Source organism: Apis florea, unplaced genomic scaffold, assembly GCF_048593485.1.
Source record: "Apis florea isolate Af1SG1 unplaced genomic scaffold, ASM4859348v1 contig_3170_pilon, whole genome shotgun sequence".
Classification (NCBI taxonomy): Eukaryota; Metazoa; Arthropoda; class Insecta; order Hymenoptera; family Apidae; genus Apis; species Apis florea.
This window is the reverse complement of record NW_028256714.1, coordinates 5,560,328-5,579,828: the sequence shown is the minus strand read 5'-3', so window position 1 is coordinate 5,579,828 and position 19,501 is coordinate 5,560,328. Positions and strand designations below refer to the sequence as shown.

Below are 19,501 nucleotides of genomic sequence, written 5' to 3'. Positions count from 1 at the left end.
ATTATAAAGCTTCTTACAAATAAATAATATTTATGTTTATACATTACTATAAGATGATTAATTTTTAAATAGCTTTGATTTCCTTTTTTTTTATTATTTAATAATAGAAAAAGTTTTTATTTATATATGTGTATACCTTTACAACACCAGAACTAATATAGTTTTAAATTTTAACTAAAAAACGCTACTTTCTAAAAACAAAAAAATGTATTTATAATTTGTTTACTTATAATATGAAAATATTTGTGTACAATAATACAATAATAGTTATAAAAATTATTCGTTGTTACAGCCTCTTGATTATATATTAGATAATTTCGATATAATGAACTTTAAATTCAACAATTTTTAGAAAAAGATACTAAATACATAAGCATATTTTACTTTACTTCAATAATTTTTAGTGATTAAACGATACTTAATAGTAAAATTGCTCTTTATTATGAAAATGAACATTTTACATATGGCTGGTATTTATTATACGGTGTAATACCGTACGTACAGCGAACATTACACTAAATGACACAAGTAACAATAGTTTTATGAATAAAATGAAAAATGATATGAACAGAATCAAAGAAGAATTGTTAATTGTTTTAACTAAAAACATACATTGTTTCGTTTTAGATTGATTCAATATTTCTATTATGGATTTCACGTTGATTGAACACTACTGGAATAAAGATTATATATTACATCAAAGGCTTTGCAATGCCGAAATATTTTTCTTTTACCTTTACACGAGTAAAAGCCTATTAGTTTCAAAGATTCCAGTCTCATAATCGTGAGCATAAATACACTATGCCACAAATTACACTTTATTGCATAACTTTATTAAATGTGATTCAGATGAGAATACTTTCATAAAATTAGAAAAATGGAAACAATGTTCACAGAACTATTATTTCTCACTATAATCTTATATACCTACATTAATGTTACAGAGACTGAAAACTTTAAAAATTTAATCAAACATATTTGGCAATACAAATTTTAGAATATAAAGTGTCCAAAATTAAAAATTTAATCTAAAGGTGTTATGCACACTGTATACTGCTGTAAGATAGTTAAGAGTATTTAATAACAAGAATGAGTACGTATTTTTATTTATAATTATAATTATACTATTCTTATTGTTACTGTGAGAAAATGTAAGTAGACTAAAAATTTAAAAAATTAAAAATAAAAAAATTTAAGAAATTTCTATTAATATTCGCTCATATTACACGTTTTTTTTAATTGTTATGCTATTTTATATTAATATTTTTAAGAGCAATAGTCTAAAGAGATAAAGTTCAAATAGCTTTGATAAAGACAAAGATAACAAAAGAAATTCTTCTTTCAAAAGTATTTTACGACACATCCAAGCTTTTAAATACTCCAACTTTAAAAATATTTAGTATCCGCACACAGTATCAAGACTTTTACAGTTTTGAACAAGCCATGCTACAACGCATCGCTCGTCAATTAATTACAGTGTAGCGTACACTAAAATTTTTAGACCTATATTATTAACTTTTCCAAATGCCAATTATATAGTGAAAATTTTTTTCTTCTTTAGCTCTCATTACCTATATTAAATTATATCAATATTTGTTTTATTTATATATCTATATATCTATATATATTTATATATATCTATATTTATCTTTATATATATATATATAATTATATATATATATATACGTATGTATATCACGCCAGTCTCGTCATCAATTTAGTAACGTAGGTACACTTTGTCAACAATCACTCTGCTGTTTCGCATCTGTTTTGTCTACATAGCTTCAAATGTTTTTAAATGAATCACTAAATAATTATGCTGGTTTCTGTGAACCTTTCTTTCCAATCAAAGATTTGTGGATATGTGGAATAACACCTGTAACAAAATAAAATTAAAATAAAAAAAATTATCATTACTTAAATTGAATTATCAATATATATATTATATAAAATTCTATTACTTATTTATAACAAGAATAAAATTTCTTGCAATTATTAGATAAATAATCTTTAAGTATATCCTGATAATATTATTAAAGTAATTAATAATAATAATAATTAATAATTCCAAATATCCAAATAATTATAAAATAATTTTTAAAATTTTATATACACAACTTGAAAATCAAAATTAATTATTTCTTAAGAGAAAAATAATAGGTTAAATTTGATTTGTTATAACTGTTTAAGCATATGAATAATCAGAAAATATGTACCTCCTCCTGCAATAGTTGCTTTAATGAGACTATCTAATTCTTCATCACCACGAATAGCAAGCTGAAGATGTCTTGGTGTAATACGTTTGACTTTCAAATCTTTTGATGCATTTCCTGCCAATTCAAGAACCTAAAACATACGAAATATTATTTTATAATATATATAATAATATATACTTTTTGTGAGACTATTAGCACACTACAAAACACAATATCTTATATTTATATATATATATATATATATATAGAAAAAAAAATATGAAAACGTAAGAATGTATAAAAAATGTTCGCATATGAATGTTTATTAATATTATAATAATAATAATAATATTAGAAATATCTTAAAATCGCAAAAATAATTATAAATTATAAATACAAGTATTGTTTATCTATAAAAATATTTTTTATCATATAATTATATGGTAATATTTCTGTAATAGAAAGAGTTCCTTTTAAAAAAAAAATGAAAAAGATAAAAGTGAAATTCTATATAACACGATAAGCAAAATATGTTGTTCCTTATTTGCCTACGGTTGACGAAAAGGCGGGAAAAATCGGCCATGATGCTTGGCGTTAGTGACGCCATCAGTCGCTAGTGATGCCAACGCATATAGTCCTGGTTATAACGGCTGATCTTCCTATGTGCGTATTTGCCTTTCTTTCTTTGTCTTTCTCTCTTTGTTTTGCGAATGCTTTCTTCTTTCACATATATTCTCACTCACCTCAGCAGTGAGGTATTCCAAGATAGCTGCACTGTATACCGCTGCTGTAGCACCGACTCGACCATGACTTGTGGTTCTGTTTTTCAAATGCCTGTGAATTCTACCAACCGGAAACTGGAAAAAACATTCGTACTATGATTAGTATTAGGTAAAAATTATTATGTCTGAGTAATTTTGCTTTCGTGGCAAGGTAAATATTTTTGGGTTAGGACGCATCATGTATAATGTCCGTTCAAATAACATGAGGTCACTCAGCGTCAGCAGCTTTTCGTATAACAAATATCGAACGACGAGAAATGACACAATTTTTCGTAATATTATATGTTTCTAGCATTTTTCCCGCAATAATTATTTATAAATTCATCATATATCCAATTCTTCTAAAACAAAAACCAATTTTATCTACACACATAGAACAGCATACATAACTCGATTCTCTTTTAATACAACGAATATCGAGCGACACACGATGATTCGGCTTTCCCGAGCTTTCCAGTTTAGTACGTGGTTTCGTCATTCATTAGTAAACGCCCTGTGTTTTATTTATTTGTATATAAATAATTATCCGAAAGAAACTATTAATATATAACATTGAATTAATATGAATAATTAACAAAAAAATATTTTTTTTTATAAAATATTATGTTTAATTATATCAAGTATTATATTTAATTATCGTCACGTTTGTTTGTTTGCATATAAATTCTTGCATAAAAAATGAAATTTTTCAAATCAAATTATTTATTATATTATTTAAATATTAAAATAAATAAATAAAAAGATATAATTTCAATATAAATATAATGTAAATATTAATATTAATATTAATTAAATTTCAAGATAGATAAGCGTGATTGAATACAAAAATAAGTTACATTTACTGTCAGTTTAAATTATCTTGACAGAATTGACACAATATGATTGAAACGAAAATAATTACGATGATTCGTATTAAGTTATTTTTAGTAATTATTAAAAAAAAATATATTTCAATAAAAGTCATATTAGTAACTGAATTGAAAGATATGAGAGGAGGGGGGGTGTAGTACAAACTCAACCGTCTCGTTTGAAAACTTCCGAACTTAGACGTAATCACCATAACTTTAATTCAAAAAATAATAGATTTTTTCGAAGTATTATTTAACTATTTGGCACAATATGCATAAATTGAACTTAAATAGATCACTTTCACATATTTTATTCACACAAAAATCACAAAAACTTCAAAAAAATGAATTTTTCATTAGGTATCTAAAAACGCCTCGGTTTTTCGCGCCAACCACAATGTTTTAACCTGTTTATCATTAAAATCTACTAAAATAATCATGTAAATGTTATTTATCAGAAAATAATGTTAACAAAATTATATTCTACGCATTTGACTTAACTGAGCAGCAAGCAATAAACTCACCTGCAAGCCGGCTCTCGCCGAACGAGAGACCGCCTTCGCCTTCGCTTTACCAGAGTCCTTGCCCGCCTTTCCGCCAGCCTATTCAGAAACGAAAATCATGGTTAATTTGCAAGATACAAGCACGAAATTTCGCTAGAAGAAAGTATGAACATCATAGAATATGGTGATATGATTAGAAAATATGGATGGCTAAAGGATCCGCTGAAAACTTGCGGATACTCACCATTATCCGACAAGAGCCTTTGCGGTTCACTACACGACAGACTTGCCTGAAGCACAGACGACGCCGTCTAAGCGCGGTCCCGCCAAATACGCTTGGCGCTGTCGGCGCGTCCCGCGATCACCCCACGTGACTAAAACACACCAATTATAGAGACACAATGAAATGCCCCTTCGCCATCTATTGGTCTTGATTCGTTACTATGGTTCTGGTAGGAGACTAACGTTTCTATCTTGTATCACTTGAACATTGCATCGTATACACAGAGTAATTTTCCATACTGTCTAAGGTACACTGCGTTATTATTCACGTCGGCCACTTACCGTTTATTTTCAACTTATCAGACACTTCCTAAACTCTTATAATTTTAGATTCAATGACCACTTAATTTTAATTTCATATTTTTCTACATATATTTCATTATCTCTATATCAAAATGGCTTCATTTAAAATTTTAAATTCAAGCTTTCTATTCTTTATTTTTATATATATATATATATATATATATATATATATATATATATATGATATATATATATATATATATGAAATTTTTTTTCTATAACAATGAGCAAGAAATGTAATTATATGTTATAAATAATAAATATATATAAAATTAATAAAAATTGAAAAAAAGAATCAATTTATTTTTTTATATAATAACTTTCTCGTATCTACTACTTCACCAGTAGATAATATTATACATACATAATTAAATAATTTAAATTTCACTTCTAAAATATATTTTTCGATAAAATAACCAATAGTATAGATAATAGAATATGTAAAAATATAATTTTTCAAATATATTTATATTAATTACCGTAAAAAAGTAATTGCCTTTTTAAAAAATTCAACATGCCAACGATGCAATACTGGTTATTTTAAAATTTAAATTTTAAAATAATTAATAAACTTTAGATTATAATTTCAATAATTTGTTCTTTCCTTCAATACGAGTATAACAAAATGAAATAATATCAAAAATTTAATTTTAGATCGAAACTTTAATAGATCTATAATGTATATGTATATTCATATTTTTTATAATTAAATAATAAAAAATATTATATAAGCAATATATATCATTAAATATTATTATCGAATAAAATAAAAAGTAATAAAGGAATCTGTTTAACACGAAAGATGAAATAACTTTAATACTTCGATCTTCATTATCTACAGAAACTAAATTATTCCTGAAATATAAATGAAACATTTGCATTTTCTTTGATTTAACCGTTGACATCATAAAGCATAATATATAATGGATTAGTATTGCGCAGATGAAAGAAACTGTATCACTCTTTATTGATAGAAAGGCAGTCACATAATAAATTTATACAAAAGGTATGTATGTATATATGTATATATATAGAAAATACGTACGTTGTTGCTACGAGGATAATATCAAGATTATACTATAGGGAGAGGAAACGAGCAGGTGTAACGCGTTTCTATTTGAACCATCATATGATAACAAATAATTCCAAAATATTTAAAAAATTATTGTGAATTTATCGCGATTTAATTTCTAGCGTACACATCTCTATATTATTAGAGAGCACTGTCTAGAACTGCGGTTGGCACGACCATTACGGATGGGTTGCAATATCGACGAGGTCTCTGCGCAGACATGCGCGTTGCCGAGTGCAGCAGTTTACTTGCAACTTTTCCCGCCATTTTTCTCATTCCTCGCCCTTTCATTAGTACATTACGTCGTATGTTTACCCTTCTTTTTGTTCTATCCGTTTACATATCCCGTGGTCATAACCACCACCGCTTATCATTGGAATTTATCATAGTTATTATTGCTCGGAATTCTTCGTTTCGGCCAACTCATCGCACTTATCGTCCAAATCCTCCTACAATGGGAATCAATATCATTTCGGTACGACGGTTCGACATATTTTGGCAGACAAAAAATATTATTTTTAAATTTTAAAAATACCACTATTTCTAAAAATTATTCCTTTTAATTGCATTTAAGATATATTTATTGTACTTATTTTATTCATCTTTTGAATCGATATATTTTTATTTGTAAAAACACTTGAAGTACTCAAAGATAGTGTAGAAGATAACAATAAATCTTGTATACACAAAAGTCAAATTTAGATAAAATAATAAAACAGTAAAATTTTAAAGTATGCATATACAGTATATTAAAAAATAATTATTTAATTAGTTTAATATTAATATTAAATTTTCCGATTATCAATAATTAATAAAATATAATCAAACATTTAAATATTGAATTTTGTACGAGATAACGGACAATTATCCAAAAACAATATTTCAAAGACTTAAGAATTCTAATTATAATTTATAATACTATTATATTATTTATAAAAAAAGAAAGTTTACCTCATTAAGTTCTAAGCATTTCCCCCATTCGATGAGGGTAATTTTATGATCGCCATCAATATCGCACGAGTCTAAGAACGGTGCAATACAATGTTCGAGAGCCATTAACGGTGCTTTGATGGGGAAAAGTTCGTGTCTGGAAACAGCCCTGTCATGAGGGTGACCATCCAAGTCACACCATTTCCAAATGGCAGCATTAGTCCAGCGTAACGTATGATTTGTTTCCGCTTCCCGTTGCATTTTCAGGTAATGGGATGGTAATTCTTGACGATCAGCAAGGTCTCTCATAATGTTAAACAGCCAGTCGCGCATTCGCCTTGGGAAGTCGGCCATGTCTTCTGATTTACATTCCTATGAAATAAAAAGTTAAAAATGATAAACTTGGAAAATTTTTTTCTGAATCTTTTATATAATCACTGATCTATTTAATTATTCTAAAATTTAATTGACAAATTTTATTTAATCATAAAAAATTCTATATCTCCTATAAATTATTATCATAAATTATTATAATTTTAATTTGCAAATAAAATATTTTATATAAATATAATATGTATTCATGTTTAAAACTGTATACCTATATATAGAAAAGCAAAAATTTTGTAGAAATTTTTCAAATTTTATAATTTTATATGTAGATAAATAATAAAATTTTAATGTTGAAAAATATATTGTTTTCTACAATTTTTTACTTTATCTTTTTCTATATATTATCTTTGTTTAATAATAATATACCACATCATAACTCATATTCTCAGATAATGAGATTAAGTAATTCAATTGTGTAATATAAAACAATAAGAACGTAAATATAACATTATAATGAAATCATTTCTCCAATAAAACAATAATACACAATAGATAAGATATACTTTTGATTATAGGATAGTATTCCATTATATCAATGGTTGATAACTAGAAAACATTTTACTAATATCATATGATGATATAAACATTGCAACAACAACAACAACAACGAATATTTAATATTTCTCTTACTTATTTATAGCGTATTGCAAAAAATACGAATTTATTTTTTCGCTCTATCATTTTGATATCTTCGATCAATGAGAACGGAATATATAAATACATACAGGCATCTGTCGGCATTCACCGTAGTACACGACATGAACGTGTTGATATTTAGTGCCTCTGCATCTGGGATCGTTGGTGTCGCAGAAACAACGCGCTTGATAGACCTCGCAATCGCTTCCGAATGTTTCATTGTGATTAGTGCAAACTTTTCGCCTTGGATCGATCTCTTTGTCGCATATCTCGATGCAAACGCATTCGGCAGTGTCATCGTCGATAGCCTGAAACGAAGAAATAACGTTGTTCCAAAAGAAAGACATAATATTCCAAACCAACGTAACATTAAAAATCCTGATTAAAAAATTATTTAAGTATAATCTTTTACACTTACTCAATGTTAGAATAGAAATTCTCAAGAAATTATCATTAAATGAAATTGCGAGATATTGGGAAGAAAGAACGATTTACGATGATTATTTGAATTTACTTTTGAAATAATTTTTTAAAATATCCTTCGATCGATCGATTTTCTCAGGAAACGAAACATAAATACATCTTAATCTCTGAATACATTTTTAACAGATAGATTATTTCGTTATATCTGACATACCTTGCAGACTCGTCCAGCATCACAGTGTTTATCCATGCACGGATCCAAACGGAGCAAACTCTGACGCTTCGATCCAACCTCGTTTCTGCCATCTTCGACGGTGACCTCAGCATCCTCCGCTGCCTCCTCGGCTATTTCATCAGCCTCAAGCATGTTCATGACCTCATCTTGAATACTGGCTTCCGTCGTGGTCGTGCGACGACGATGTTTCCTTCGTCGCTAAAAATCAATAATAACATTATTATAATCGTGTACAACGATCAATCTGCAATCCCAATATGTTCCAACAAAATAATTCACTTTTTTTCCTGGCAACGAATCGAATAAAAATTTATCATTCTTCAAGTAGAAGAGAGAGAGAGAAAAAATGGAGGACCTTGAATTATCCGATATCCGCGTTATTATTTAAATAAATGTTTTTATCAAGTGACGTAATCATTCACTGCTTTAATAATTCATATATTCTGTCACGACGTGCGATGTGACAAAGTGTTGTATTTATTCTACGATTAACTTACCTGTTGTTGAACCGAGACATCCACCAAAAGGGCCACTAATAGCAACGTAAATAAGAGGAATTTCACTTTCGTCCGCATTGCGATCTCTGCGACAAAGAATCGAATTTAAATACGCGTGTACGTAAATTTTAAATAACGTTAATTACATGCTTAAAATATCTCTCCTCCTTTTTTATTCTCCTTTCTCTTTCTTTTTCTAATACGCAAAGCGATGAGGAATAATTGGCTTTCCGTTATTCCTGTTCTCGTTTTATAAACTTCGCCCGTGATGGGAGAATTATTGTTCCAATACTCTGTACATACAATCAGATCTCTCTCAATTGAGGATCGTTCGTCTAGAGAATCTAGAGATGGTCTTAATTTCGAAAATTCCCAATAATAATAACGCGCACGAACGGTCAATCCAGCTTGGGTCAACGATAAATCTCTGAGACCTTAATAGGAGCAACGAAGCGATAACCCAGATACTTGGAAATCACGATTCTTTACGAATGTTCGTAACGTAAAGTTGGAACGCGTAGCACGCAATACCGTTTTCCTTCATTACTCCAACGCGTGTAAATACAACGCTTGCTACAAATAGGAACGATAAAACCTATTTAAGTTATTGTCTCTTCCTTTGAATTGATGACGAGAAATGAAGGTCGACGTTGAACTCATCGGCTAAGTATGGACGCCCACTTATGTTTGAATGAAATTTCTTCGTTTGCGTTTTCAATTTTCTTCCTCCCAGTTTTAAAAGAAACAGTTTTAATTATCCTTTAATCAATTGAATTACTTGTCTTTGAGAAATGTAATAAGTTAATTTGATTCTAAACTGTATGAAACTACGAAGAATGAAAGTAAAGAATAAATAAAAATAGTTAATTGTGATACAATTAGATTAGAATTTAATTGAATTGAATACACATTGTGTATAATTCCCTCCAAAAATAACGAACATTGAATCATCTTCGAGAAAAGATTGTAATAAAATACAGTAGTTAAATATCTATAAAATATAGTCCTTGTACAATGATTCGTAGGAAATTAAAACACATTTTTCTAGCTTCCTACTGGGTTAAATATAGCTCGGTTAGTTTATGCGTAAGGTTCATTCAGTTTGATTATATTTGCAGCATTTGAAATTTCCGTTACACGTCAGCTTTTTCTTTGAATCCATTATTTCTTTTTATCGTAAACCTAGATTTTATCAATTGCACGTTGTATTAAATAAAAAGTATGCGAATTTATTATCTACATCTACGTGATGACTATTAACACTTATTCTCTTAAGAAAGAAACTCCTCCTATGCACAGATTCATATTCATAATTCTTTTTTTCAAATTGTTACTTATATCATCAATATTACGAAATTCTTTTAAAGAAGTTAAGTTCTTTTAAGTGCAAATATGATAGAAATAAAAAATTATACAGGTATAAAGTTACCTTCTTCCTCTGAAATGAAACAAAACAGTTCTTCTAAACAGTTCTGCGTATACGTACACATGGTAGGCGTTAATTCCTCGAACGAACGTATTCGTTATTCGCCTTTTCCACGAAAATTGACATTAATCCTGAGTGCATAGCTATGCCTCGCATATCAGTGTAGAGGCTAAAAACATTATAATTTATACGCTTTCTAAAAATTTTATCCTAATTTCGAATATATCGTATATGTAAATAATGCTGCGATCTTTTTGGAACGATAATGAAGGAAGAGAATGAATGTGTTCAATCAAAAGATTTTTCGAAAGATGTTACGAACGACCTTTGATAAAACGAGAGTATAACGCAAGTATGTCGCAACAACAAGAACCAGCAATACGGTTTATGAAGAGCGTGGAGGCGAGCGGCAGAAATCGCGAACGGCCCTGTTTTTATCTCTCCTTTGATCAGCGCCCACGAAATTATGTAATTGTCGTCATTCCAAGCATCATATCTTTTAGCGTATATCTTTTATACAATTACTCTATTTTCTACATTTTCCTATATTTTCGCGATGAAAACATTCAACGCAAACGAGGAAGAGATGATAATAATTTAAATCTTGAAACCTTCGCGTATTATTATTTGTATCTTATTTGAGATAAAAGATATCTGTTTTTTTTTTTTTTTGTTTCTCTTGAAACAAGAAGTCGATGAAACTGAAAAGGATATAGAGTTTATTCCTTATCTGCGATTCGTCTTTGAAAATCAATATTTCAATGGTTTATGGCTATTTCATGAAAACTTCTTTTTTTTTTTTTTTTTTTTTTTTTTTTTGCTTTGGTCGTCGTGAAATTGGTTTGGATCGTATGTCATGATACGGCAAAAATTCGAGATCTTAGATTTCTATGTGGCACATATTTGCAATTCAATCTGTGAAATAACGCTTTTAAATTTTTTACGTAATTGTGCGACATTTAAAATATTGTTCTTCCGTTTTGTTTTGGAGGAAGGTTTTTATAATCTTCTCTTCTATGATCTTTTTTGGTAATTTCTTTTTTTATGATTTAGTTTGCTGGTAAATTTAATAAACTTGATGGAAAATGAATAAAAATATTCGCATAAAATTAATCGTGTAACGTTATCGAATATTGTGACAATATCTGTTCTTTTTTTTTTTTTTTTTTTTCTCTCTTTGGAAAGAGGATGTTTGATTTCCGTTCTAAAAGGGACAATTTCCGAGGAGTTTGCGACAAGATAAAATTGTGACAAACGCCCACTAATAAAGCGTGTATATTCCAAGACAAAGTATAATTCCCGCTCGTTTTATAGACACATTAAAGTGCTCCTATTTATTTAATTACAGAAACAGATTCAAAGCAACTTCCTCCCCTCAATGATTTTAATTAGATATTTATTAATGTCTTCCGCGTAAAGGAATTTAATAGTATTGTTTTAATAAAATGGGGAATTTTTATATTTTCTTTCTTTGTATCGTGGAATTAATTTTATAATTTTATGTTTATTTGAATGGCTTGACTTTATCTTAAGTGTACATTCTATAAATAGTATATAAAATATTTTGATCACTTTAGCATTATCTAACAATAATTAAGAAAATTAAATCGATAATTTAAAATAGAATTCGAATATATTTATATGAAATTATTTTAAGGAGAATAATAATTCTTAAATAATATTTAGTAATTCATGTATTGATTATCGTGAAATGTTATTAAATAGTTGTTAATAATTTATTATTTTATAAAGCTAATGAAAAGTAATCAAAACTAAAATTAGTTTTGAAAATCAATTATGGAAAAATGTTCTAGACATCGAAGAGAAATCTGTTACTCATGTAACAAATTATAACATTCATGTGTACACTTAATATAAATACATTCATTCATTCTTGCGATAACTTCCAACCTAGAAAATTATCAAATTAACTTCTTGAAACAATATTATAAATCGTAAAAAAATTCTGAACAAAATTTCCAAAGTCTTTTTTATATACTTCTAATAAAACCATACGATCCTTATTACGTTATATTCACACTTACAATATCCTTGACAATATTAAACATTTTTGCTTTAACATGAATTTTTATCACCAATTACCAACTTTTAATACTCGTGAATATATTTCATGATAAATAAAATTATAATCAAATCCTTATCCTGTCTCAAAAATCTCAAAAAACGTGACAACGTTTCATTTTTTTGCATTGATTTTTACAAAATAATCTCTATATGTATAATTAAAATTGAAAAAAAAACAAAATCCAAAACGTATTAAAAAAGGAATAGAAAAATATATATATATATATATCAATGAAAATTTTCTACATTTTAAACATTCTTCTTCGAATAAATGAAATAACATTATCGATTTCAGTGTTACACACTCGAACCCAAGTATTTATTTTCGGAAATCGTGTAATCGCGATGGTACGCGCACGATGGTGCATATGCCTATAAACCGTAAAGCGGTCGCACCAAGTGCGCACACCTGCCCGTGCAATAAAGATACTTCACGTACCTCGACCTATCGTTCCTTTCCCTTGTTGCCGGCGTTACACTTCTTTCCTTTCTCGGCCCGTTTTCGGAACTGTTCAAAAGAACCCTCCAAATCGGTCGCACGACCGGTACTGACTGCGCGCAACAGCGTACGGAGAAACGGTCAACTCTCCATGCGAGCAACCAGAGATGATCTCATCGTTTTTCTTTCTTCCAACACCCCCGTTTGATCTTTCTGCCATATGCACCGCTTCTCTTCCCTCTGCCCGCTTTAGAAGCGAGTTTCTGCGCGATAAATTACGTAACGCAGTGCCCCATAAGTAAACCAACCGCGCCTCCAAGTTTTTTTTTCGAATTATCTTTCGAACGAGCGGCAGACGACGGGCATCAACTTTTGCCTTTCCGTTCCGTCAAATTCTGCACCGTACGTCGTGCTATTCGAAAATGAAAGATTCTAAATTTCATTTTCGCGGGACTTCGTTTTCGCTTTTGTTGAAGTTGATTTAATAATGTACAAAGTATAATGATTTATATCATTGTGTGGAATGTAATAGTATATGTAGGGAAGAAAAAAATAGAAATTTTTGTAAGAGTGATTTTAAATAAATTTAGATAGTGTATGTATATTTTATACATTTGTGGTTGTTAGATTATAGATTTATGGCTATAAATACTTGATAAACAATGTTTTTGATCATTTATTTACATAATTTTATTTACCAAAAATACACAATGTTCAAAATGCAAGTTGAGTTTTTACTCAGATTATATTTCATACAAAACAGTCAATTTTATTTTAAATGAAGGAATATCTTGTTATCTTACTTTTTTCTACGCTTTTCTTTGTTTTATATCGTTCCAACAATTTTTAATACAACAAATACAAAGCATACATTTATAAATTATCAATTCGATTTTTGGAAATTTATTTAAAAGACGAAATCAAATTATTTAATATAATGATAAGTATTAAGTAATTTGAATAATCATATATTGATTGAAAATAAATAATTGTATTATACATAAATCGAATATCAAATTATATCCATATTTCTCTATTAATTTTTGTAAAATGAAATTTCAAATAATTAATTTAATTAATTTATGGAAAAAAGCAAATAATTTAAAAACAAACGATTCTTTCGAACCCACATCATGCAAATCATATTACGTGAATTACAAGTTAAAAATGTATGAGGTAGATGCATCATAATTCCGTACAAAAATTAACCTTATTGTTAGTTCAATAGTAGTTATACTAGATCATAAAATGATCGTAGAGTCGCTGAATCATGTAAGACAGTGTCGAAATTGTGATAATTTAACACGATGACAATAAAGTAAATAAAATGGCACAGACAAGTATCCTCGAATACATTTACTTTCATACAAAGTGAAATTCTCTTCGTAATGTCAATCAACCGATATGCTTGCTTTTATTTCTTATTAATTATTAATTATGTCACACAATCACTTAGTTAGTCAAAATTTCGAGATATAGATTTAATTATATATATATATATATATGTATATATATATATATGTATATATATATATATATATTTTTTTTTTTTTGAAAAGAATAAAGTTCCTTATACATAACATAGTCATGTCATATTATGCGTAGAAATTTACTTAAAATCTATAATTTATAATTACCATAGATTTATTTCTATAATTCGAATTTTTTTTTTATAATACAAATCATTATTATATTTTATAAGCAACATATAATGCGAAATTGTTCGTTATTTCAATTAGGTTCTATAAAACTTTAATATTCTACTCAAAATGTTACATATACAATCAAAATTTTTATCTTTATATACGCTCACTTCTATTTAAAAAATCGAAATCAATTTGATGATATATTTTATTTGAAAAATTAAAACTTAATGCGATATTAATTTTAACATATATTAAAAGAAAAAATATTAAAACAGCTTTTTTTTTTATTTAACTCATTAATAACATATGTTTATTATTTTGTTTGTATCATATACTGTCGCAATTTCATGTTCGATTAACCAGGTCATTGTTATAAAGAAAAATTTTAATACGAATAAAGATCTATCACATTTATATTCGTTCAAGAATGAAAGATTAAATTAATTTAACTCTTTAATTGAAATAACAGAACTTATATCACAAGATATATATTGTATTTACGTTCTTTGTAAATAAAATATTTTATATGTACATGAATTGGTTAAATAAAAATGTATTAAATAATTCACCATAATGGAATTAAAAATCATATTTTATGAATGTAGAACATTTTTTTCTTTTCTTTTTTTAATTTTTTTTAATTTTTTTTTCCTTTTTTTTTTTTTTTATTTTAATACATTTATTTTGAGTTACTTCAACATATAATAAAATTAAGTAAATTTTCCCGATATATTTTTGTATAAAGAAAGAAGCAGAAATATTTTTCTTTTTAATTTTTGCTTCTTACGTATTTTGTTGACAAGAGATAAAATAATATTATAAACAGAAATTGACTATTAACGAGATAAATAATACTTTACTTTAAATAAACGCTAAGAACTTATTTAATAATTTTATTATTATTATTATTATTATTAATAAATTAAAATACCATTCTAAACAATTGCAAATAATAACATTTATTAAACGTTATCACTATTAGATAACTATTTTTAGACTTACACACATAAAATATTTAACTTAAGTATGCAGATCAAGAATTTCATTGAAACTTTAAAGAAATGGTGAAATATTTTTATAAATAAAGAGATACTAACAGGAATTGGTAGTAAGGTAGGTATATTATACTAAATGCAAAAAGTTACAATACATTTGATGTTTGTTTTTTTTTTTTTTTCATTTTCCTTTAACATTATTTCTTTTTTTGTCGTAGTAACGTTGACCATGGTTGTACACACAAACTGGCCTGGTAGACCGAAATAAAAATGTATACTACAAAAATTCACAACTTATTATTCGCCATCCTCTAATTATTATATTGTTATAATTATTTGTGTTTCTTCATATTCCTTTCTTCGCTCATTATATTTATCTTTTTTTTTTATTATTATTATTATTATTATTAATATTATTATTAATAGTCACTTAAAACGAAAACATTCACACTAAAAATTTGCAGAGCTTTCGTTCAGGTATAAAGAGGTGATCTCGCGCATGCGTGGCTTCTGAACACTTTGTTTTTAATACAGTTATACATGAGATGCATATTGATATATATATTTATATATATATATATGTACGTATATACCTAAAGGTACAAATGAACTTACTTAAAAACTGTATTTACATATTGAAAATTTAACTAAAAGGAAAGATCAAAGTGCTACGTTCTACTTGTCGAAGTTTGAGAAGGAGCTCGTTAAAATATTTAGCCGTAAAAAATTCGTAATCCCTTTTTTTACGATTATTCTACGATTTAAAGAGGAAAAACTTAGAAACTGATTCGATGCTTAAAATTATAGTCATAGCGATAATATCGTCATTGTTTGAATATATAAAATTTGAATATACTGCTATTTGTACAATTGAAAATATTATATTTTCAATTATATATTGAGATAGAGGGCATATAAATATTTTAAATCCATAAATATTATGTTGAAATAAATAAATTGTTATTTTACGATGATCATTTTCATTTTTAATAAAATTCATCTACGAACTGGCTGGAAAATTCTTAATTTACGAGCATACTTCGTGAATATTTTTAATTATTCGACGAGACGAATAATTTGGCCAACTAATTACGCGAAATTACCTCTTTATCCATGACCGAGACAAAGCAGTATCATCGCGTTATAATACAAAGCAATGTTTTAGAAACATTGAATTTTGTTACACAAAATACTTATGTTTTATCGTGTGAAACTCTGCTTAAATAAAATTACAAATACCTTTGTGGAAAGGTGTTAGATTAAAAAGTATAAAACAAAGACCACACGTCGTTCGGCAATGATTCTGCTTTATCCCGGACATAGCACTTGTAACGCATTCGATTACGAACTATTGCGGATGTTTAATGTAGACTACGTAACAATTTAATGGATTAATAAGAAACGTAAATAATTACTTTTCACATGTTCTCAGCCTTAATATCGTAGCATTTTAGTCGCCGTGCACTTTAGTTTTTTTCTTTTTCTTGTTTTTTTTTTTTTTTTTTTTTTTTGCCAAATTCGATATATTAATTAGTTAATTTATCACCATCAACATATTGTTATCACCTCTGTATTCTCTCAGCACTATTAAAAAACAGTTAATTTTTGTCCATTTTTAATCTGTATTTTCATCTGTGCACTTGGGTTAGGGCGAGGTGTACACGTACGAGATGGCACATAAATTACTATATGCGCTACCACTGTTATCACGATGTTGGTAGTTTTTGTATTACTTTTTACTTTGCACTCACGATTCTTCTACATTGTTGCAATGTTGGTTTGAAAATCTTATCCTGATTATTCGATGACTTATAATGCGATGAGAATTTAGAGAGAAAAAAAACGATATTTTTGGTTAACAAAAATAAAAGAAAAAGGAAGAACATGACAAATAGGCCAGAAAAAATATATCGCCCTGTCTCTAATAATCGCAGGACTCATCTTGCAAACTGTTTCTAGAAATTCGAAAATATTTCTAATGTTTCTTTTTTTTGATAAACACATAATTCTTTCTCTCGTTCTCTCTTTCTCTCTTACATCCACACACATCCCCTTTCGTTCTCTTTCTCTCCTTTGTTTCATCTGCCCTAGCACCTTTATACGGACACATGTCGAAAATACAGATAGGAAAATACTATCTACATATTAGAGTACTTACAAGAATTAAAATATTTCTCAATTCCATTCGGTGATATATGAATAAGTGCACGTGCTGAATTTATTTTTTTTTTTTTTGTATATAAAAGATAAGTTAAATCGACGATCTAATTTCACTAAATTGCTGTTATTACTTCATGCGAATAAAACTATTCATTCATACGACAAATATACGTAGATTGAGAAACATTTAAAAGTGTACCTTAGTGCCAAAAAACTAACACAATCTTCCGAAAAAAATATTTATACGTATTTCGATTCTTATTATTGATATGGAAGTATAATATCGAAGAAAAAAGCTTGATGAAAGAGGTTTATATTAATATTTTTATACGAATATTTATCACTTTTGATCGAACTTTGAAAAATTGCTATTTACGTATGTATAGTCATTACAAGAATAATACTAGTTATGTTAATAAGCGGGCAAATTTTTTGTTCAATATTATACAACGTTAATTTTCCAATAATTTTCTGTAATTACGACATTTTGCATAAAGTCAAGGTATTCTGTGCTGTTATAACGGTACTAGGTCTCTCTATTTTAGCAGCGCACTGCGAGTTCTGCGATCACTAGAGACTAAAAACTGTTGGAGATCATAGAATTCTCAATAAATTGTACCGAACTATTCAAATTTAATTTTGAAATAGCATTGCCCTTCTTTATGATCTTAAAAAAAAGAAACAAAAGATCGACAAAAAGAATAGAGTAAATAAGAAAGAGATGATGATTAACATAAGAAGAAAAAGCAAGAGCTTAATATGTAAAGATACATATGGAATAGAAAAAAAAAAAAAAAATCGAACAAAAATTAGCAGATTGGAACAAAATAGAGCATAAGCGACACGCGGATGAATTAGGAAACGGCGAGACCAGCTGCAGTCTAAGGATACTGCCCCACTATCAATCGATACCGGTCGATTGATAATTGGCCATGTTTTGTGAAAAAATCGACTGTGTCTTTTTGTATGCGACCACAGAACAGCCGCAGTTCTCTACTCGTTAACCAACACCGACCAACTACCACCTATAAACATTATTGCCGACTTTCTACATGTAGGTGGAACGTTTTATCGGCAGTCAATGAATTAACTCGAGAGCATATGAAATGTACGATATTTCATAGTTAAAACGATTCGTATCCTCTCGTTTTAATTTCGTTTAATTTGGCTCGTGACTTACTTATACGAGAGCGGAATTCGCACCGCTTATGTCTCCTGAATACGATTGGCAAACGAAGAAAACTAAAAGAGCGACGTATGACTTTCGTAATATTTATCCAATAGAAAACAAAAAATACGTTACCAAATCCTACTTCGACATATATTATATGTGTATATATGTATGATGTATATTTCTATCACTATATCTTGTTTCTGTATGCCACATATGTGTTTCGATAACGTTTTCTTAGTTCAACTTTTCTCCTGCACTCTATCACAAAAATTGGCAACAATTTTGTTTCTTGAATATTGGCTTTTAAGAAATGTGGGCTACGTATTAGGAGACAAAAACACACCCATATCTCAAAACAGGATATCACACGTCGCTCTGTTATACGTACATATGCAAATGGATGCAGTTTTGTTTTCATCGTAAAGTCTTGTAAATTGTCTGACGTCGATGTATGAAGGACGAACTCATAGTTACTTCATC

The 19,501-nt window shown here is 28.1% G+C and overlaps 2 protein-coding genes across 3 annotated transcripts; both read right to left on the bottom strand.

Moving 5' to 3' along the window:
* Positions 1-418: 418 nt before the first annotated feature.
* On the bottom strand, positions 419-4,705 carry His2Av (Histone H2A variant). The gene is made up of 5 exons (XM_012485465.3): positions 4,573-4,705; positions 4,350-4,427; positions 2,939-3,052; positions 2,217-2,346; positions 419-1,876 (listed from the first exon to the last, which is right to left on the bottom strand). Exons 1-5 carry the CDS (start codon positions 4,573-4,575, stop codon positions 1,815-1,817), a joined length of 387 nt encoding a protein of 128 aa, XP_012340919.1. The 5' UTR covers positions 4,576-4,705; the 3' UTR covers positions 419-1,814.
* Positions 4,706-5,856: 1,151 nt separating this feature from the next.
* On the bottom strand, positions 5,857-13,313 carry SPARC (secreted protein, acidic, cysteine-rich). 2 transcript variants are annotated; one of them, XM_031916008.2, is made up of 6 exons: positions 13,047-13,313; positions 9,097-9,182; positions 8,579-8,797; positions 8,031-8,249; positions 6,937-7,287; positions 5,857-6,434 (listed from the first exon to the last, which is right to left on the bottom strand). In XM_031916008.2, the coding sequence occupies exons 2-6, from the start codon at positions 9,172-9,174 to the stop codon at positions 6,378-6,380; spliced, it is 924 nt and encodes a 307-aa protein (XP_031771868.1). In that variant the 5' UTR covers positions 9,175-9,182; positions 13,047-13,313; the 3' UTR covers positions 5,857-6,377. The 2 variants fall into 2 exon arrangements, with proteins under 2 accessions (XP_031771868.1, XP_086766098.1); XM_086909972.1 differs by lacking the exon at positions 9,097-9,182 and having other exon boundaries at positions 13,047-13,303.
* Between the last annotated feature and the right edge of the window lie 6,188 nt (positions 13,314-19,501).